This window comes from Serinus canaria, chromosome 1A (assembly GCF_022539315.1).
Source record: "Serinus canaria isolate serCan28SL12 chromosome 1A, serCan2020, whole genome shotgun sequence".
NCBI lineage: Eukaryota > Metazoa > Chordata > Aves > Passeriformes > Fringillidae > Serinus > Serinus canaria.
Window position 1 is genome coordinate 19,433,589 of NC_066314.1, and position 22,576 is coordinate 19,456,164.

General features: G+C 39.3%; 1 protein-coding gene across 8 annotated transcripts in view; it reads right to left on the bottom strand.

Moving 5' to 3' along the window:
* Positions 1-4,954: 4,954 nt before the first annotated feature.
* PLXNB2 (plexin B2) overlaps positions 4,955-22,576 on the bottom strand; it is a 252,479-nt gene continuing 234,857 nt past the window's right edge. For all 8 annotated transcript variants that reach the window (XM_030237867.2, XM_030237869.2, XM_030237868.2 and 5 more), the window contains 8 exons: positions 21,645-21,729; positions 15,569-15,723; positions 13,791-13,951; positions 13,061-13,208; positions 12,497-12,561; positions 11,738-11,813; positions 9,651-9,725; positions 4,955-6,841 (listed from right to left, as the gene is read on the bottom strand). In XM_030237867.2, coding sequence (XP_030093727.1) covers positions 6,737-6,841; positions 9,651-9,725; positions 11,738-11,813; positions 12,497-12,561; positions 13,061-13,208; positions 13,791-13,951; positions 15,569-15,723; positions 21,645-21,729 — 870 coding nt within the window. In that variant the 3' untranslated portion in view covers positions 4,955-6,736. The remainder of the gene's footprint in view (positions 6,842-9,650; positions 9,726-11,737; positions 11,814-12,496; positions 12,562-13,060; positions 13,209-13,790; positions 13,952-15,568; positions 15,724-21,644; positions 21,730-22,576) is intronic.

The window sequence follows — 22,576 nt, forward strand, 5'->3', positions numbered from 1 at the left end:
TGTGTGCTGTCATCTCAAAAATCCGCTAAAGAGAGACAATGATGGACAGCACAGATTGAAATTAAATTCAAGCTTTGTATTAAAAAACTTGCCCTGCTAGTTGACATGAATGATTAACCACAAAGAAACTTATGCCTGTCAGTGACAGCAGTGCTCAAATGTTCTTTGTCATCACTGTCTTCGTTAACTTTAGAAAAGAATAGTCGAAAGCCACCTCACAGGGAAAGGACGTCACCTCCCCTTTCTCGCTATTTCCTTAAAGAGATGCTGCTAAACTATTAACTTTTTCCAGTTAAATGCCAAACAAAACATTTCTAATCTTCCTTTCACTGAAAAGAAAGATAAAGTCACAACCGTAACTTAAATCAAAAGCTCTAATGGTACTTGGGCAGTTACAGGCTCTTACTATAGATAGGCAGGTCAAAGCAATCAGCATATGAATCTTCACACACAGCCAGCAAACCCAGAACTTGACACAGCTCTCTACCGAATATTATTCTAAGAGGAGTAAGCACACCAGGGCATGACCCTATTAAATACCAAACCTGTAGCTCCAAAATTGCACAAAACCTAAATGGATGATCTCATCTCCAGCAGTAATGTGCCAGAATACAAATAGAGGATTGTCACTGCTTCAAGTGCACACAGAAACAAAATAAGGACATGTTAAAATAAAGGGTGGAATATACATTGACAGCTGAGCAGAAGAACCTGCTGAAAATTATGGCAGTTTTTCTGTTCCCTTTGCTGGACATTAAGGCCTCATTATGGGACTTTTGGATATCATAACCATATAGCAGCCTCCCAAGACAAACTTTAGTCCAATAAAAGAAGCAATGAGGCTAAACACCCACACCAAGCAAGTGAGCTGTGGAAATCTAGCCTTGTCTAAAGGTAAAATGATATTAAGATCTACATCATTTTCTAGTTTAGGGCTAGCATAGTGCAGCCACCAGTCCAGGGTAGAGTGCTGCAGAGTTTAGGTGGAGTTCAGACCAGCTAAGAAGGACCATTCATACATCAGATGGGAATGTATGCACATCAGATGTGAATAGTAATGTATGTGTAGGGTACATTATTAACAAATGTCTTTTACCTTAGACAGATGGAGATGTTTGATGTTTCAGTAAGGTTGTCTGCTCTAGCACAAAAAAATCCTCTTCTATAATTTTCTAGTGAGCTGAGCCTGGGAGGGTCTGAATGCCCATGGGGCGCTTTGGGGATGAAAAGTGCATAATTAATCCAGGCCGTGATTGTTTCCTTCCTTGGGCTTTCAGAAGAATGTAGCATTGTGGTTCAGAAAGTGCCAGTGAAACACAACGTGAAAACTCACACGAAGAAGTATCACATGAAGGAAGATGAGGAAAGCAGCCAGACCCACGATAATAGTATTTCAAATAACATCCTGGAGGCAGTTTTACTATTGTGAGCATTGCCACGCACCCAGATGTAGCTGCAGGAAACATGGATTTGGGTTTGTTTTAAATCCCATGGATTGGCATCCAGGCTCTGCAACTAGCAAGTATGATCTCTTACTGAATAGGAGCATAGCCACAGGAGAGAAAAGATTAAGGGTATCAAAGGAATACATTTTTTCATTTCACTCCTTTCTTATTACAGTAGATTAAAAGAAAAAAGTGAGTTTTGTTCAACATTCAATTTTGAGGACAATTAAATACGCCAAAAACATTGTTCAGAATTAGAGCACTGAATAAAGGATTTCAAAAACACAGTGTGGGGTTCATGGTGGGATTTTTATTTCCTTTTAAGATGAGCCATATACATCTGTATGAGATCTATTGTCCTCTGTCCCACTGAAGAAATAGTTTCTTTCTGAAGCGTCCAATCTGTTAAAACACATAGGTTCTTTAAAAGCTTAAAAAAAGAAGGAAAGCACTCAAACTCTCTTCTGGTTCAGATGGCAATTATCTGAGAAGCAGCAGAGAAACAGGAATACATGGGTAAATGAAATAGCTTTTGATAGCCTGGCTATGAATGACAGTAGGATTTGTCCTCTTTGGTAATGACATGCAGCAGCAAGCAGTATGCACTGGCAAGACAGAAGTCAGCCCTGACTGTCTGGTACAACAGCAGTGATCTTTCACAGCATAGATGGTTATTAGAAGCCTGCACAGGGGAAACCACTTTATTCTCTAATGGATGGAGAAATGTTCCTTGATACTGAGGCAAAAGGGGACACCATTTAAAGAAAACAAAACCTTTGAAAACTTTCTTGTAACTGTGGGTCTGGAAAGTCTCTTTTCCTTTTGTTCTGCAGGAACTGTCAAACACCAAGAATTCCACCATCACTTTTGGGCCCCATCAAGACAAGGGCTAACAAAAGAGGGAGGCTAAAAGACCAACCCTAGTTTACAATTCCAGCTTTCAAACTCATCATTCATCAACTGAAGGAGGGTTTCTCAAACTAAAAAAAACACAGACTAGGTATGTAGATTCTGAGGAAAAAAAAGAATCTCTGATCATTATAGATTGTGTGCTGCTATCATTCATTCTCCAGGGAATCCCGTGCTCCAGGCAGATCTGGCAAAACAGACAACTAAGAAAGGAGCTTTGTGTGATGGAGAACCTGGAATGCTTCAGGTACAGAGTTTGACTGTGTTGAGCTTGGAATGAGGGATAAAAGCAAGGGCAACAGTGCTTACGTTTCCATTGCATCAACTCTAGTGACTGGAAGTGCCAAATTTCAACTCCTCAGAGTGTAAGGCAGAATAACACAGGACTCAAGTCAATGGTTGCTAGAAAAATGGCAGGTAGACATCCTCCTTTAAACCTCTGCAGCTGAGTGTCTCACTGCTCTGAATGGTATCTCTAGACAGAGATTAAAAGGAAAAAAAAAAAACCCAAACAATTTTGCCTGTAAGTTTTTTCTAAGAGAAGACAACAGACTTGGGAAAAGTCTTAAGCAATCTTTGCTCAAGATCAAATTCTTTAGAAACAAACTTCCCAGAGTTCTGTTACACCCCAGAGAACTGTTACACCTCATGCTGATGTGCATATGTGAACCCTGACTAGAACAATTATCAGGATAAATAGAGGTTTTGGAACTCTAGGAAGCATGTAAAAGATGGCTTTCCCTATCAGATTCAGAGATTTGGTTTTTTTAGGCTATGTAGGTACATACAATCAAAGACATACTATGGCTGAAAATGGTTGTGTTACTAATAAGGCTGGAGAACCTGGAATGGTAAAATACTGGCCACAAAAACTCATCAGTGCTGGTAAGTCCAGGACAGCTGAATTACAGCCTCAGAGACATTTTAAGTCTTTATGCAACTGGCTAAAAATCCTCCCATGTTACAACAGTTTGTGAATTTGTGAATTCCAGTTTGAATTTCTGAATTCCCTGTATGGTTTTGTTTATAGTGATGGCTCTGTTTATTTTCAAAAGGTTACCAGAAAGGCCAACTTTAGAGAGTGCATGTAAATACAGCTCAGACTCAGCAGGCTGAGAAAAGTGTCCAACACAGCAGGGTGCATTAGGGGGAGGATCAAATAGGGTGTCACAGACTGATCAGAGAAGCCATCTTCAGGAGACATTATGAATGCCTCACATATGTGAGTTAGCTGAGGCCCTCTCCACCCATAACCACTTGCTTATACATCTATAGCATACAGAGAGCAGCAAAAAGATCAAGTGCGATGTCAGAGGGAAATCTGGCACCGTACTTGATCGCACTAAGGAATAGAGAGTGAATTCTTGGCCAGAGACAAAAAAAAACCCCTGTTCCTGTTCAGTTGGGTGAGTTACTACATATCAAACAAGCAGGCACAGGGACCTTGTTCTATTGTAAGAGATCTGTTTGCAGGTTTGCTGGTGAGGAGGCAAACAAAACCTTGGAGAGACTGCTGTCAGCAATGGGATTCAGACCTGCTGGTGGTGCCTGTACCTGCCTCCAGTCTTGGTCTGGGAGATGTCCAGGCAAAGGAACTTCACTCACAGCTGCTGCTATGGAGTAAAGTGATTCCTGTTCGGCAGCCAGAAGGTTCTTGTGCTTTAAGAAGTGCCCCTTAGAGGAACTGCAGAAGGGATGAAAAGGAGGGAGAGCCCCAGTGAGCTTTTTCCCTTTATCTTCTAGATGAACCAGGTGTCAGGAGCAGCAGAAACCAAATGAGGATCATGAAGGTTTTAAGAATCAGATTGCTAAAATGTAATGAAAACTGAACTAGGTCTGGACAAAACAGAGCACCAGAGTGGAAAAACAAGCACTGGAGGAACTTAGCCAAAAGGGGAAATGATAAAATAAACAAGCTCAGCTCTTCAATTCAAATTCCAACTTCGTGCTTTCAGGACAGGGGACTTGAAGAAATTGAAGAGCTGGCATTAAGTTTCTTTGTAGCTGCAGCTGCTCACAGTAATCTGCCTCTGTGTTCCCTGGCAGGCGGCACTGCAGCACTGATAGCCTACAAATTTCCCAGGATGTGAGAGAAGGGCACTAAGAATGACTAATGGATCCAAGATGAAATGGCACATGCCAGCAGACACACACGCCAGTTGCCTCACAGGCAATTCCAGCTAGAGCACTGCTGCATCCCACAGCTGCAACTGCTCTGTGTCAAGCCACTGCTGATGTGGGACATATAATGTTCCCTCTGAGAGCCCTACTTGCTCAAGCAGGGCTTTCTGTTCTCTCTGGAGAGATGCTGCTGAGACTGTATTTTAATTGGCTTTCAGGTCCCAAGATACGTCAGGCAAGAAGACCTCACTCTGGTATGTTGCACTACATCCTTGCTTCTCCAGAGTACTGTCATTTTTCAGAGCAAATGCCAATAAAAAGAGCATGATGTCAGGCATTCCATCTGCAGGATGTGCGGCCCTCCTCCTTTCCCAGCCACAGACTGATGGACGCTGCTGCTCCATCACTCCCGGAGGGAGCATTACAAATCCTTTCAACACCCATCCCCCCAGTTTCAGTAAAGATCCACTGACACTTGGTGGAAAAAACAACATTGTATTTGATTTACAATTAACAGGATTTACAAATAATGAAAAAGAAACAGATTAGCCATGAAATTAGGATGCCTTTGTTGATGAAAGAATAACTGGCAAAGCACCTTGCTGTAGAAGACGTATAGCTCAGTCCTAAACAGTATAAAATAAGTTACAGCCCAGGCAGGTTCAGGAATGATTATAGACAAATGCAAGAAGTCGAGTACAAAGCAAACAAAAAAACTGCTCACAGCCTACTGGGCAGGAAACCAGTTCTGGTGAGGCTTTTGATTTTCAGAAACTGAAGGAAAGGCCCACTGACAAATACTAGGAAATTTTCAAAACGGGAGAAAAAAATAACATCAACAGACAGTAAAAGTCAGTGTGCGACAACCTACCAGGCAGGGAGAGCGGGCGGCAGACACTGCATTAGCTTGCTGAGAGTCAGCAGAGTCCGGGTGCTTGGCAGGACAATGAACGAAGGAGTACAGATGGCAGCACTTCATTAAAATGCTACTTTACTGCCAAAAACTTGCAAGACAAAGAGAAGTGAAGTTCTCTGATGTGCAATACAGCAATTTAAGAAGACGTACCTAACTTTTTGATTTGTACGGCGCTTACCTATATTGTAAACACACACTTTCTGACAAGTTATTTCAATTTTCTCTGCTATGGATTATAGTGTGTATTCAATCAAATGCAGCATTCCAAGGCTCAAAACTGGCTGAGTGGTTTTCAATAGATGAGTATATGATTTTTTCCAATATCATAGTAGTATTTTACATCACAGATACAATAAAAACAAGTGATGGTATTTCTAGGACAGTTCCAAGATTCAAATAAAAAATCATCAGAACCATTCTAAAATAGGGTATTATACATAATCAAATCATGTTAAACAGCACACTCTCGGCAAGCAGCTAATTACAAGCATTCTGCTGGTCATGTTTTTCACACAAGTCATTCAATAGCACATAAATACTTATTTTTCTGATCTGCTTCTTTTTACAAAACCATTCATCAGATTCACAGAATTAGTACAAGTAAGGCACATTAGCATATATCATAAAACTCACAATAATAACAAAGAGTTTTAAAGTTTTAAGGACTGATTCCTTCTTTGCAGTGATTTCTGAACCGAACAAGACTTCATCAATAGAACTCTTCTACATTGACATTACTCTTATTTCTCTCACAGCCAACTGTGGTGGGTGCATCACCATTGAGATAAACAATTAAATTTAGAACCATGTGTGGTAGCAAATCCCATTTTCAGATCTTGCAGAGAAATCAGAAACTTTGTTCACTATGTTCATTATGAGCACAGACCAAGTTTTAGAGCTCTATGGAAGTCAATTTCCAGTTATCAAAATAAAAGGGGATATTGCGTGTGTCTCTGAGTATGTTATTGTTTTCCTAGTACAAATATTGCTTAAGGTAGAAAGGATGCTATAGTATTGAATTTACTTGCATAATGAATTCTAAATGCTGATGTCTCAGATTCTACTAAATCAAATGAAGGATAGGTTTTTCTTCTTCCACCCCCCACCCTGCCCCCAACCAAAGGACTCTCTTTCCCACAGAAGATTCATTTACACACAACACAGCTTTTAATTAGAAGCATAATTTACAGTAAAAATTCTTTACATTACACCTCTGCTATCAAAAAACCATGAAATCTTTCATTTAAAGTTGTAATTATACATTAAAAAATAGAACACTATTTCCTTAACAGGAAGAATGAATTTGAACATCTTCAGATCAGATTTCTTTATTGCGGCTTTTGAGTCAAAGGTCAGTCACTTTATTCTCTAGCGCAGCTGCTATTTGCTGTAAACGGAAGGCAAGCTGCATTTTTTGTGCAGCTGGATCCTCTTCAAGTGCATTTATAATCTGGAAAATATAAACACAGAAAGTTTAGAATAATTTAGCTTAAAATGTATGACATCGTTCCGAGACCAAGTGTTTGACACTACTTTGGTTGTTAAAGTCTTTTGCATTAACTCTGTACTGAAGTCCATCTATTAGGCCCCATGTTCTATTTTTTGACAAAGACAGTAAAAATTATTGTTACTTTATCTAAGTTGCTGTAATGTTTCCCATTATGTTTGGATACAAGCAAATTAATAGGTAGTACTTTATCTTGTAAAATACTACATTCCAAGATGGAGCAGGCAGGGGAAGAATTTCCTCAGAGCTATTTAAGAAACACTGCTTTTACATACAGTGCACCCTACAAAGCTTAAGGGTCATTTACCATCAGTAATTATATCCCATCCCCATGAGCTGTAGTTATGAGAGGCTCCTGGGTGGTCCATGCACAGGCATGTGGTAGGACAACGCAAGGTCTCCTGTGTCTGTAGGCAATGTGAGGAATAAAGCCAGCAGCTCCCTTTTGGCTCTTGTCAAGAAGTGCCAAGACTCTGGCCCAGCACAGCATAGTTCAGGAAAGCAAATAGCTCCTCAGAGGAGCCCCCAGCATGCCACAGCCTCTGCTGTACAGAATATATATAAGAGGATATGACTCTTAAGACACCAGGGATTTGAAAACAAGAGCCAGTAAAGGTCAGCTGTTATGAGAAGGCTTTTCTTCAAATAGAGTTTTTAGGGCTTCCCAGATCAAATTCAAAAGGTTTTGAAAGGTTTTCATTTCCACCATCCTTTAGGAAAACTTTCCCGCCAGCTATTAGATTTCTCCATTAGAAAAATGTGTTACGTGACAAAACCATTCCTTTTCTAGAACTGACTTTATTAATATAAGTCTGACAGTGTAATCAAGCAGAAACCTTTAGCACTGTTTAAATACTATATAGACTTGCAAGTACGAAGATGGAAAAATGGAGTCTGCCTGTCACTACCTGTGGTTCTTATTACTTCTTGAACACCACTGACAATGGAGATTAATGCAGTCAGAATCAATCTAGCCAATAATTTCACTTTGAAGGGCTGGTATAGTGTTTGCATTTTCAACACTGGAGCAAATTTGTTTAGAAATAATTATTTTAATGAATTTGTTTTTAAAGTGTGAAAATATTTTTACATAAGACAGACTTAATAAACACTTATTGCAGTATTTAAACTGGTCCTGATTTAATTTGATATTGTTTCCTTAATTTAAATTATATCTAGCTGTAACTCCTCAAATCTAGACTAAATTATTCATGATTATCTCTACTGGTGAATATATCCTTCACATAAATGTGGACAATTAGAATGTACCCACTTAGTCATTGTCAAGCCCTGCAGAGATGCAGAAGGTACAGCACACGCTGGGAACCACTGTGTCAGTAATAAAGACAAGGGCAGCTGCAAAATGTTCCAATTTATGCAAATTAAAACATTTTCATGGAAAATAAATAAGCTTGATTAATTTTACTGAATGGTGCTTGACAGATTATCTCCACAATTCTGAATTAGCAGCCTTTTCATCAGATGCACCTCATTGTTACACAGTGATGTAGATGGAAGGGAAGAGTTGCAGCTACGTACTGGGGTGTGCTGGCCTGCCACTGATGAAGTCCCACAGACTGGTGTCTCTGCTTGAGGTGTGGGTGAATCAGGGATTTACAGTTCAGCTGTCATTCAGGGTCCTTGAGTGTTTTTGTAAGAGGTCAAACTATGGACATATTTGGAAAGGTGCTGAAAGCCAGCTTAGCACTGCTGGTGAGGGGTGAGGGAATGCCATGGGGTTGGCCTACATTCCTCTCTCTGCTTCTCCCACTGACCATCATTGCAAGACTTCTCAGGGTGATTTGACTTTCCCTGCTTGAATCTGTTTAAAAGCTGTGACAGGCTGGCTGCTCCTGTATAAAGCAGCTGCAGTGAAGGATGAGACTCACTATCTTTAGTGCTGAATGTAAGTGAAAACACAAACTGTGCTGAGGTGCAAGACTAAGCGAATAGAGCTCACACGTACTGTGCTCCTTTTTGATTCGGCATCTGTTCTTACTTGCTTTAATTCTGAGGGTTTTCTGGAGGCATTCATTTCCATGGAAACCTTTGAATAAAAGTTTCCTTCTCTCTTTTTGTCTTCAGATTAAGTTTGGAGAGCCATAGCCACAGCCCAGCTACTCTGGGATATTCTTTGTCCCCCTTTCCACAGGGTGTGAAAAACCAAAGAAACTTTTTAAACTGAAGCTGTGAGCCTGCTTTTGAATCAGGCTACATTCAACAGTTACTCTGCTTCGGTTTACCATAGGCAGGCACTTCACTTGGCATGGCAAAACAGGGATGGTACCATGCACTGAAATTTAAAGAGCATTTTAACTCATAAAAAGGTCATGGCTCCAATTCCTACAAGCAAAACAAGGTAAATATATTTTTTCTCATAAAAAAGCACACTGTCTTGAAACCTGATATAGCTCTGATGACTTTTTGCTTGGTGACATTGTTATATACTAATTAGGATGGTACAACTGAAGAGAAATGATTTTTAAATCTATTTCTCTTTCAGATCTTGTTAAACTATCCATTGAACTATCCCTTCCAAAACCAGATAGCCATAATGAAATTGCTCATTTATAAGGACATTAACGTGATCAGTGTAATTGCCAAGCAGGGTATATAACTGCAAGGTTTTTGTTCAGCATTGCTTTTACCTGATCATTCAGTGAAATCCAGAAGTTACTCCTTTAGACTAATGTTAGCTTTCATAACCTTATATCATTGATATAAAAGCATGAAATCAAAAGCCATAACTTACCTCATCATAGTATTTGTTAGTGTACTGGTAGAGTTGGTGTAGAGCCACAAGCGTGTTTAAGGAATCAGTATGTGCCTGTTAACACAAGCAGGCAGCAAACATGTCAAAATAGGATCACACAGAGCTGAAACTTATGCACATGCACAACTGTTGGGTACAACTGACAAGATTTCCAAATGCAAGCTCTGTGTTTAACTTTTGTTAAATGACACTTGGGGCAGAGAAAAGGGGTGAGAAAACTTTGGTTTGGTGATTTTTAGATCAAGGCTTTCCCTCTGATATTTTTCCAGCCTGCCCACAGCTCTTAACATTGGAGGGGGAAGATATTTTGAATTCTGAACATCAAACCACAGGCTACAGCTCAAACATCTGTTAGCAGCATGGGTGTGAAAAGCTAAAGCATTTACTCAGTACAATCTACATATTGTTGAGATATTAAGCATTGGTTGTGACATGGTCATCATGGGTGTTTGAAATCCTTTCTCCAGCTGTTTTTACATCCTGGAAATTATTCACACTCTGCTATATCTAAGGTGTAACTCATCAATATCATGAGCACATGTACATTTGGAAAAAGCCACCCGACACATGAAGATAGAAAGGTGGGGGGTTGGGGGGATGGGGGGGATGGTGAGAAGAGAGAGAAAGGACTTCAAATGAAGCAGGAAATAACCCTTCCATTACCTTATCTTCCCCCTGCCCCCACACATATGACTTATTTAGTGAATGTGCTCTACCTGTCTGAACAGATGTTCTTCATTCAAATGTGTAGGATTCAAGTCTCTAGCTATGCCTTTAGTCTTTTAAGTTAGTTAAGAAAATGAAGAATTGCAAAATATTTCTACTGGCATAAATGATTACCCCAGGGATAAAGCAGCAGAGAAACATCCATCTTCCCTTGCTCTATAAAAGTCACTTCTAGAGCTGGTCAAAATTTGCAGTGTTCAATCATTCCTCCCATATTAATTTTGATCATAATTTATAATGAAAATAGAAAGGAAGAACATACCCTGCTGATGTTAAAACATTATATTGAATTTACTTTTAATCACCAAATGTTCTAATTTTATATCCATCTCAATTTCTGTAATAAATAAAGCGAACTGTAAAACGAAATGTCACTGCAGATGAGTTTTGTAGTGAATGACTGAAAATAGAAATGCTCTCATGAGGATGTTGATCTGCAAAATGTTAGGTCCTAAGGGCACTGAAATAAACAAACCGCAAAAATTTCCCCAAACATCCTCCTTACGCTAGAACTCTTCAAGTAAATTAAGCAAATGAGCAAAGCAGCCGGTAAATACACTGCCTTCTTGCTCGGGCTAAACAACATCTTCAGGACTGGGGAGGGACTCTCCAGGTTCTCCAGTTAAACAGAGTGCTTCAAAGGCAAGAGCCTGCCCGAGCTGAGCTGAGCTGCAGAGCAGACAGGCTCTTCCAAGACTGAAGCAGGTTTTGTAATGACTTTGTTCCACCCATCTCCAACCAAAGTCCCAGACAGCAACCACCACACTCTGCTCTTCTCCACGTGAGGTAACCCAAATAACCTACAATGCAAAATCTGCCACTGAGCAAGCACATGATGAACTTCTTACATGTAGCATAAAGCAGAAGTATTGCTCCTGTATAGACAGTTCTAAAATATGCTAGACTTAATGTTCATGCCTCTTTTTTAATTTCTGGAATCTAATTTTTGCTGTGGTAGCACTGTGAATTCAGTCACAACTCATTATCAGTATGTTCAATGCTAAAAATCCTCTATATGCTGTGGAGAGAAAGCACAGTTCAAGAGTGCTATAATTTTTCCACAATGGCTGTGAAAAATCCAAACACTGTGCTCTATTCCCTGCATAACTCAGATAGATTAGTGACAATAAGGATTCTTGATTCCATTCAATAATCAGCATTTCAAAGGTTGAAACGTTGGCATGACTACAATGAACAGGAGTATTTCAGAGATTTATGAAATCATCTGATATTTGCACATACAAAAGACCCCATTTCTTGAGATAGAAAGCGAAGACAAAAAAACCTTATTGTTACACTTGACTCCAGTTTCACTACAAGAAAATGGATTCTATTCTTACCCTAGAAATCTCTGCTAGATGGGTATTCATGTCTTGGTCACTCACTGGCACCATCTGACGAATACCTTTGTAGTAACTGCAAGACATTACAAAAGATTTTCAGTTAGGAAAATAAACAGTCTTTCTGCTAATTCTTCCGTTATTTCAAACATGCTTCCTTACTAACACAGGAAGAAGACACAACAGACCAATTATTCCTTCAGTAATCCTGCCTTCCAATATTAGTACTTTTGCAGTAGAGGCAAATCTTACCTGATTGTACAGGAACGTACCACAGGAAAAAAAAAAATCTATAATTGCAGATAATGATTATTTCAGGTCTTAAAACTGTCAAGAGTTTCTTTGTGTGGCAGATCTTCCATGATATTAACAGAATTTCCAATTAGTAAATGAATAAAGTCAGAGACAGCATAGAAAAAAAATGTTTCTGAAAATGTTTGCAGGATTTGGTCTCTACTGAGTTATGGAAGTGCAGCATTTGCTAGACGGACCATGTGGGTAGCAAGCTGCAGAAAACAGTATCATATTTTCTCCTGAATAAATCTATTCATCTGTCTGTATAGACAAGAATATGCATTGGTTCATAAGGGAGCTCCATTTCAACTCTGCCAATGCCACCACCAAGGGGACTTTTTAACAACTGGGTGTAAAATTTTTAATATTTGACAGCCAACTTTGACTATATCAGCATTCCCTTTTCCTCTTACACAGGCTTAAAATCCTAAGAACCGAAGAACCATGAAAAGAGTTGATACTTACTCTTCCACCATTTTCTTATAGTTAGAGATTTCTTTTGCATAAAGTAATTTATTACTTGGAGAATCCTGAAAAATTTAGAATACGGAAAAAAGTAGTTATTTATGAACATTTCTAGGAAGCAAAAGAAAGTTAAGAATATAAGATCAAGCCTTTATATTCATACACTCTTGAGCTTTACATTTATTAACATTTGAATACTTATTAACATAGGTGGGATTATTTAGTAAAAAGATGATGTTTACACATGGTTTTGTTGCTGAGTTTTACAATGTATCAATTCAAGGTGATAGTAAATTATTCGTGGACCTGAAATAATCAGTCCTTAAACATGCTTTTTATAAAAGCAGTTGCTATTTTCTCCTTTTTCAATAGTATCAATTGGCAGACTACACAGAAATACTGGCAGTTCACCAACCTGTTAAGTGGTGAAATGTTAACTTCATTATAAAACTAAAAAGAAACGATCAAGGCTTTATCTCCTCAGAGAATGGGTATTGTCTGTGAGGATGCCCTTTGTCTCGTCAGGCATGAGCATAGTCAGGATGTAGAATGCAAATCACTTACTCTGCTTAATTTGTGCTCCGTTCTTGTGCAAGCATCCATGAAAGTCTGTGCAATGACTGACAAGGAAGCATCCACTACTTCATGAACATGAACATCAAAGATGAAATGGGGATTTTTCAGTATGTTTACCCAGAATCTAAGAGGCAGGCTAGAAAGTAAGGAAAAAAGATAAATAATCCTTTTTACACAATAAATATTCTACAGCAAGAAAATCACATGAAATCAATATTGGCTTTGTATTTTCATCTCCTCACAACAGTGGTGTTTAATTTAACATTTCAATGTTTATACTCGCTTGTCTGGGTTCCATGCCTGAAAACCAACTCTCTACACCTCTCAGAAAAACTCATTTGAGAAGGATCTTGAGTGTCCCAAAAGAGCAAGGAACGATGTATGCATGGTCAGAGAAACTATCAAGTAGTATGTATTAGATTTTGTGATTTGACAGGTAACTCTAGTCCCATTTGCCTCTTGCTTTCCTCTTCTCTGAGGAAAGACAAGAAGTAAAACATGGTAAATGTGCCAGTGACAATCCCATAGGTAACCTGGTTTCATTTTTTGCCTCTTCTAGGCTTACAGGGAATCTATTTCATCACACAAACATATTATCTCAAAATTCTGAGGATTTTAAATGAAATTTACTTTGATTTATGGTAAGAGTGTTAGTATTTACCTGGGAATTATACTCTTATTTCTCTGCAATACATGAATGACTCTGTTCTTACTGTACCTGTTTGTTTTCCAGATGTGAATGGTATCTTCATCCTTGATGTCATGTTTTTCTGCTTGCTCATCAAGAAAGTCAAAGAAGTACTTCACAGCTGGTGGTACCACATGGTTTGAGTTGAGCACACTATGAAAGAAGTCATCTACAAACTGCTGAAGTGTCCCCTAAAAGCAAATTTAAAAAAATCAGTTTCATTTGTGTTACAAGCTGAACTCAGCATCTTTTTTTCCTAGGGACATTATCCAGTTGCTGTCACTGCTGTCTTTATCATGAGTGCTAAGAGCGACAAAAAGCAAACAATTTCTTTGAGCAGTGACTTTGTAAACTGCCAACACAGTAAAGACCTGCTAAAGCACAATTTATTGTTCTAGACTCAAAGGCTGTGACTTCACCAGAGATCCTGTTAGCACAGAAAGGCGTGCCTTCTGCTTGATAGAAGAAGCAGAAATTGGTTGCTACATTTACCCTTCAGGGTTGTTGTGCACATGAAATAATTTTTAGCCACTTTTTAATGGCTTTGCAGCTTCTCACATCCAGTTTCTCTGACAGCAGAGCATGGCAATTTTTAGAAAGAGACTGAGAGGAAGAAGTACCAGTGAGCATTTGCCCTTTTTGTTTAAGGGCAAGCACATGGGCCTTATCAGACATCCAGTCTGACTCAGCTTCATGAGATCCATGGAGCCCAAGGAGTGAAGTGTCCAGAAAGGCTGTGTTCTTGGATTCTGGTATCTGCCTGGATCTTAGTAATGGCAACCTCAGAGACTGTCCCGTTGTTTTAGAGAGGACCCTGTTGAGGCCACATAGAGCTCATCCCCAGTCAAATGATTGGCCCTGCTGATGCCTTTGAAGGGCTGCATCCTCTTCCCAACCATGACTACAGCTGACAGCCTCCAAACAGGGAAGGGACCCAGATGGCAAGGAGCTCCAAGACATTCTGCTGTCAGCCAGAACACACAAATCCCAGAGCTGAAGGGGTAGTTGTGATCTCAGCTGTAACACCTCACCAACATTTCATGAGTCAGTAAAGCTCCAGACATGGTAATATTTGGGAATACAAAGCAGTGGCTTTATTATTGGAAGAAAAGAATGCAAGCATCTTTTTGGCTCTTCATCCTGAGTCTATGTCATCTAGCCAAAGACTTTCCTCCATATCCACTTCCACGCTTGGACAAGTGGCCTTAGCTGAAGCCAGACTGACTTCATTTTCACAAAAGGAGCCTGGCTTTGTGGTCATTCAACACATTATTCTAAATTCTAATTCTTTCTTCACAGAGAAATGTCTAAAAAATTATTTTGCTCGTTATCAATTCTGCAGTAGAGGCACTAAAAATACTCTAAAAGGACTATTGTTATATGGAAACTTTTTTTTTTTCTGGGTCTTACTGGAACATTGATCACATACAAGAACAGGGAAATATAACGGGAAATATAGGAGTTTATAAAGCATTCATTTCAAAAGAAAACCCAACAAAGTATTATCTAAACAGGTGTCACAGAGCAGAATATCCATCTTTGCCTTGCAAGGGAAATCCTTATTTAATGATCACATAATCATGGTTCCCAGCTTTGATCAGGAGTTGTATGTTATCTCTTTCCCAGCAATGCTCCTCAGGGCATATTAATCACTTGAAGCCTTGAACACCAGCTTGTATGTACATGACACGTATTCCAAATTGCAGATGAACACATGACTAATCTTTGCATCTGTTTCCTCAGTTATATCTTAAAATCTGTAGAAGTAAAGTTAACTCCAGCACATCTGTTGTGCCACTCCACCCTACCTTCACAGAAAGAAGTCTGGTCAGGTAGATCTCTGTAATAGCTTTGGTCCTCTCTTTTTCTTTCACACTGCCCCGCTTTGATTTACCCTCATCCATTTCATCCACTGGCCGGACTAGATGCCAGACCTTGTTTTCATCTTCCAGGAGTGCATGCCCTAGAAACAGTAATTGCAATAATTATAAAAAACCCCCAACCCCAAAGCAGCAACACAAAAGTAATCACATACACATATACATGTTCCCTGTTCTTAACACCCTTGTCCTCTTGCCAAGGGGATCTAGATTACTGTGTTCCTGTCCAACATACACAACTCAAGTACTAAATGTTCAGTGGCACAGAGTTGAAAAAACTTGCTTTTGTTGAGACCAAAGGGAAAGGAAAGAATCACACAATAGGAAAACTTCTATTTGGTCATTGTCCCGGTTCAGGCCAGGACAGGGATAATTTTTGCAGTAGCCAGGAGGGGTCATGGCTGGGACACGGAGGTTGTTCTAAATCACCTCATGTCATTGTCCTCTGGGGAGAAGGGGTTCCTTCCAGTGGAGTGAGTATGGAGGGAGCAGTGGGGTAATGCCAGTTTCAAGCTGGAGGGAGCAGTGGGAGTAGCATAACAGAGGGACCTGTCAGGTACTGTCTGTTTTGGGGGTTTCTACAGTGAGCAATAATGTTTCTTTTCTTATACCCACTGTCATTAGTTTTCTTTTCTCATCTCTTTGTGTTTCCAGTAAATTGTTATCTCAACCCATGATTTTTACCTTTTTTGTCTCCCATTGTCCTCTCCATCCCACTGCAGGGGAGGGGGAGATGGAGGGGGAAGTGAGCAAGCAGCGCATGGCTTGGAGTGGTAGAAGATTAAATTGGATAATACCATTCCTAAATCACAACAGTCATGTAAACACAGTATGTGTATGTTTTGAGGTTCACACAATTAAGTTCTTTTCTTCTTTGTGAATTCTCAAAGACGTGATCCAGCTATAGAATCTTACTAGATCTGACCCCATAGCCACCACAGAAATTTAAACTGCAGCCTACTCCGAGTAAAACCTTTTCTCTAGGTAACACCATTACAATTCACATCTTTACTCCACTTACTAAGGTCAAAGTATGGTACCTCAGTTCAAACTTTCCTTTTATCAGCTTTTGATAAGCACCACTTGACTTTGTAGCTGAGTGGAGGAAAAATACTTCACTGAGATTACATGAACTCTAGCAGCCAGAGATAGTGACTGAAGCAAATTCATATACATTATAATAAGATTTTTAAAAAATTTGTTTGTCAGCATTCATAGTTTAAACCAGAGGGAGAGACTCACATCAAATCTGTTACAGTAAAGCAGAAACAGGAGTAAGCACTTGGATGATAATGGATGGTCACAGTGCCTCACTGTGCTACCTGGGGCTTGGCCTTGCACCCAGTGCCAGGGCTTGGACCAATGATCACACAGTGCATAAAAACAGCATAAAACCATAAAATAAGTGTTGCATTTCAGCATCACATTATTGTTCAGACAAACTCCATGCATAAGGAACTTCTGTTACAGACAGTTCTAAAAGAGATGATACAATTGTTTTAACTTGCCATTAATAGTCCTTGAAAAGAGTTTCTGTGTCTGTTTGTTTTTCCTTTAATTCCAGAACTTTTGCATATACTTGGCATAGTCCCTAAAATCAATGGTGCTTTTCCAGAGGAAGTTATTGATTCAGTACATTTAAAATCATTGACATCTTAAAAATATGAAAGTTATTTTTCCCATAAAAATTGTGATTCTGCCCCACTGTACAAATTTGCATTCTGCTAAGTTTTATGCCTTAATATGCACCTCTAACATAACTGAATCCCAGTTACAGCACAAAATATCAGTTTTTAATTGCATTAACTTTGACCATAATAGTTAATTAACTAAGTTCCTCAACAGCTACATTGAATTTCCCAGTTTGCATGTACATTCAATATTTTACATCACAGGGGAAAATAACATTTAAGAGTAATCTGGCTAAGCCAACACTTTGCTTGAATTTACTTTATATATTCTCATGAAAAGCATTAGTTATGCAGTCTTCTGTGACATTTACTTCTTTTTAACAAGGTAGGGAAGAAATATAAATCCCACATTAAATCACACTGTCCTTTGAGAGTCCTTAATTCAACTTGGAAGTTCGTGTGAATGAAGCCAGAAAAAATAAAAGCTATCCCTTTATTTTGAAGCAGTTGTGATTTCACAATAGATGCCATTCATAGCAATCATCTGCCAGTACAGTAAGAACCACTGCTGGGCATGAAGTATGGAATTTCTTTTGCAATCCCTGTTATTCACTTTTGGAAATTAACAGATCACATCATGCAGTTAGACCAGAAACGATATTTCAGCCTTATTTCAATTCTTTAGTACACTCCTGCCTCCTGCTTTGAATCAAAGGAATTTAATCTCTCTTTGCCCTCCTGATGGTATATGGTCCAGTTTAACTTTGGACAGAAGAGGAAGCAGCTAAAGTGGTTTCCACTGAGATCACTGGCTCTTACATGCTGCTGAGTTTGTTCTGTGTTTGTTTAGCAACAGCAGAATTGGCTACTAGTGGAATAGTAGTTATTTCATAGGAGAGTAAGGATCAAGAGACTACAGCTCAACCAGATGAACTTCTGCAACCCGAAGATCTCACTTCATTGCTATAAATAGCAGGAAGAAAGAGGAAGAGACATTCAGAACATGGACCAACAAAACATGTTAGCAACATGGTTGCTAAGAGAAAAAAACAGTTTTATGAGATAATATTTTCCTCAATGGGAAAGTAGAAAATGAAGAAAATGAAAGATAGGGGGAAATACTTCCTTTTTATCTCCTTAGTCGCACTAAGCATCAAGCTGTAAGCAGGAAGAAGATTGTGTCCAGGGGATCAAATGCTTCCCCCTGAGCTCTTTGTCTTGGCCCTTGGACATTCTTTGGCCAATATAAGATAATTATTGGGGTGTTGGGGGAGTGTTAATGGGAAGAATTGACTGTGCTGACTAATTACAGTGGTAGGAATCATGAGGTAAACATTAGACAATGCAGCCCCTTTCCTCTTGTGTGACCTGCAGCAAATTATCTTCCTTCCAGTCTCCCCTACCTCATGAATACTGCTCCATGGAGATAGAGGAAGGGCTGCCCTAACAGATCTGCTAATTAGTATTTCTGATCTGCAACCCTATGTCTATTTTTATTCATAATTAAAAAAGGAAAAAAAAAACCAACAAAACAAACAAAAAAACCCCCACCAACAAAACAAACAAAAAACCATAATATCAGGAAAAACCACCCAAAATAACAGAATGTGTTTTGGTTTATAGTTCAGTACAGAAATACTAGTATGAAATCACTGGAACCATTCTCCTTCTTGATACAAATTACTAACTGCATTTATTGTTTCCAGAAGCAAAAGATGCTGCATTTAATTTGTCACAATCTCCAGATTCCAGTGTCTTCCTGTTAAAAGCTCTGAATAAAAGCAGCACAGAAGCAATGCCAGGATTTAGAGCAACATCTCTGAACATGGTTTTACATTTTGGGTCGGTGCAAAGCCTTCTACTTTGGCTGGCAGTCAATGGCTTCAGCTGACACTTCTCAATGCAGAAGGTGCAAGTTAATGAGACTGAATAAAAGGAAATCCACTTCGTCACAAGCCTCATTCATAGTCAGGATAGGATTTCTGTTTATTCAAACCCTGTAATTCCCTGTGCCATATAAATGTGTATGTGTGGGAGGGGAAGCCTCTGATCCTCTCCTCTCCCTTTTATACACAGTGTCTCACAAATCATGGTCACAGCAGGCTCTCACTTTGTACCAGCTTTGTAACATTTTATAGCTTTCCAAGAGAACAAGTTGGCACCAGATAGCTCTGAGGACCTTACAGGGCTAAAGAAAGCAGGGTAGCTTGGCATGAAACACTGTCATCCCAAATTTGTACACTACCATGGTGCAAGACAGGTGTAGAGAAGAAACAAGGTGGGAGCTGTTAGCACTTGATACTTTGGGATCTGAATTTTGTGCAGACTTTTCTCTAACATACAAGAGCCCTTGTGTGACAGCACTGTTCCCAGAAGTCTGCTTTTCCTTTACAGTTTAGTATGCCACACAGATAACTAATGAATTCACCTTGGGGTACAGATAGATTATGCTTGTTCAAAGAGCTTCACCATACTGAATCATATTGAATGATATAATTGCAGAGAAAAAGGAAAGGAAAAAAACCTAACCCAAGAAAAAACCACGAGATCTGATCCTCTACTGCCTGCCACAGGGGTAAAGAGGTGAGGAGGATGAAGACTGGCAGTGCAGAACAGAAGGCTGACCACTATTCTCTATCAAGAAAGCAAACCACCAGGCTCTATTCACAGTCCACTCCACTTATTTAGAGGTGAGGTGACCATAGCCCCAGCCACCAGTGCAGCCAAACTGAACAGGGACTAGGAATCAGCACCTCACCTGGCTGCACTCCACTGCCTTCTATATTAAACTGGATTGCTTTTCAAGTTAACATGCTGGGTTGGCACCTGCTGTGACAGAACAGTCACTGCTTGGCCAGCTACGCCAAGCACTTGGAGTAAAAGGGTGAGGATAGCAGCAGCAGTGGAGTCATGACCATTAGAAGACTTCTTTCTGGTGGAAAAAAGTCACAAAAGAAAGAATCCAGGAGGACAGAGTAAAAAGTAAACAGTAAGTAATTCTGCCCACCTTAATTTCCTGTCCAACACTCAAAACAAATGAAAGTCTGAACCTTTCTGCTAAATAGCCATATATGTCAGAGCTATCAGCCGAGACCCATCTTTTTGAAAAATGTACATTTCTGGCATATTATTTCCAACCTGTTTAACTGCCCAGCCCTCAAAACGTATTAAATTTAAGATCAGTAAAGCTGTTTAAAGGAATTAAACTATTAGGTGAAGTAATGGCCTTTGCAATCAGTGCTAGAGAGAAAAGCATATCAAATGAGTTCATGGGAGGAAGAATGATCTCAACAATTATTGTTCCATAAATTTAACTTCTACCTCATGTAAGATAACTGAATATAAGGATAAAAAACCCAGAGCAACTGAATATCTGAAGTCAGTAAAGGAAATACATGTGACAAAGAACATACATTCACAAGTAAATATTGCCGTAAAAATCTGAGTGCATTCAAGGCTGTAATGGATATTGTGTCTCAAGATATTTTGAAATATAGAAAATTGGTCTAGAGAGAATACTAACACAAAAAAGTAAAAGCTTTTAAGATGGCTTGCAAGCTAACAGCTTCTCTTCTACATTGCAAAGTCCAGCATAATGTAGCAGACAGCAATACAAGAATTATGCAGCAGATGCATTAGTGATGTGAAAGAGAAGAAACATTACTAGGAAATTCCTGATGCTCACTTACAGAGGATTGAAAACCTCAAAAAGGGCAAAGGAATTGTGAAAAACCGTGCATCTAATAAAGAGTCAACTAAAAAGCCCTGGGAAAAAACAAGTTAGCATAGCTGGTGAAACATCGCTCAAAAGGAAGGGAGACACAAAATCTGAAGGTACAGAGATGAGTTTGCAAGGCAATACAGTAGTAAGAAATGCTACAAAAAATTACATCAGATTCATTATATCACAGAGAGGGGAGCTAGTCTCCACTGTGCTTCATCTAGAACACTGCATTTAATTCTCAGTCTAATAAGTGAAAGAAACTTGAAGAGGAATGTGAGTAAAGGCTTTAGAAAGGAGAAAAAGAGATAAAGCTCTGGGAAGATGAAATACACAGTTTGACTATAGATGCAGTGTGATTAAAGAACAAAATATGGAAGGAATTGTTTAATAAGAGTGCTTTCTATTAAATTGGGGTGTGAACTCACAGCAGTTATGGTTAAAGTCATAGGGTTTAAGATTTTTATAATGAGGGCAAAGAAAACCATTGCAAATGTACAGTGGGTAACACAACAAATAAACCCTATATAGTCTGGTTGGGAATAGGTAGCTCCATGGAAGTGCTTGATGAACAAAATCAAAATGGCAGCATCAGTATGTGTGTTTTAACTGCTGGTCATCTTGGCAGGTAGGGAAGCCACAAGACACTTACTTTCCCCTGGGACATCTTGCTGATTATCCTCTGGCTGCTGGGAAATCCCCATTTTTGATAAGATGAGCGTGGCACCATCTCGGACCTTTGGGAATAGAAACAGGGAGATATTCTTTGAAAGAACCATGTGCTACTGAACCTCTTTCTTAAACCCTAAACTGGGGTTTCTGTGATTGGTTGCAGGGAATCTATGACAAATGTTAACCTTCCTAGGCTTCTTGGACAACTGGCTCTGCAACTCAGAACAGACTCCCTCCCACTCTCTAAGAGATCCCATCAACAGCTCCTCTGAGATTACTGAAATATTAGGAGCATCTTTGAGGCTTAAGTGGTTCCTCAACATGGTGTGGGTGCCCTCTGGACAAAAATGGGGTTTATCATGAAGAATCAGACCTGTCTGTTTTCTTAAGGAAAACTAACCAACTTTTCTCTTTCCCAACCAGGATTACCTGCTGTTAGAAAGCAATAAATAGCATAAAAAGGAAAGACAAGTGTGTGGTAGAGTGCACAGTATGAAACCTAAAACAGACAGTACAACAATGTCAAAATCTGCTCTCCTGATTGGGCTTTTGAACAAACCAGACCAACTCAAAATCTATTTACTAGCACAGCAAGGACAAAGACAATTCTCAGGGGTAGGGAGTGGTGGAGAAAAGATGAATATGAGGCCCAGCAAAAAGTTACATGTTCAAAATGGAATTTAGATTTGGATACTTCAATGTTGAGGAAACCAAGGTACTGGCATTTAGTTTTTGTGGTTTTATATAAAATCCTTAGGCGTAATGTATAGACCCAGCCTTTCACAGTCCAAACCTTTTACTGACTAGACCCAGACCCATGTTTTTCTTTTGATTCTTTATCATAGAATCATAGAATGGTTTGGGTTGGAAGGGACCTTCAAAATTTCCAACTCTCCTGCCATGGGCAGGGAC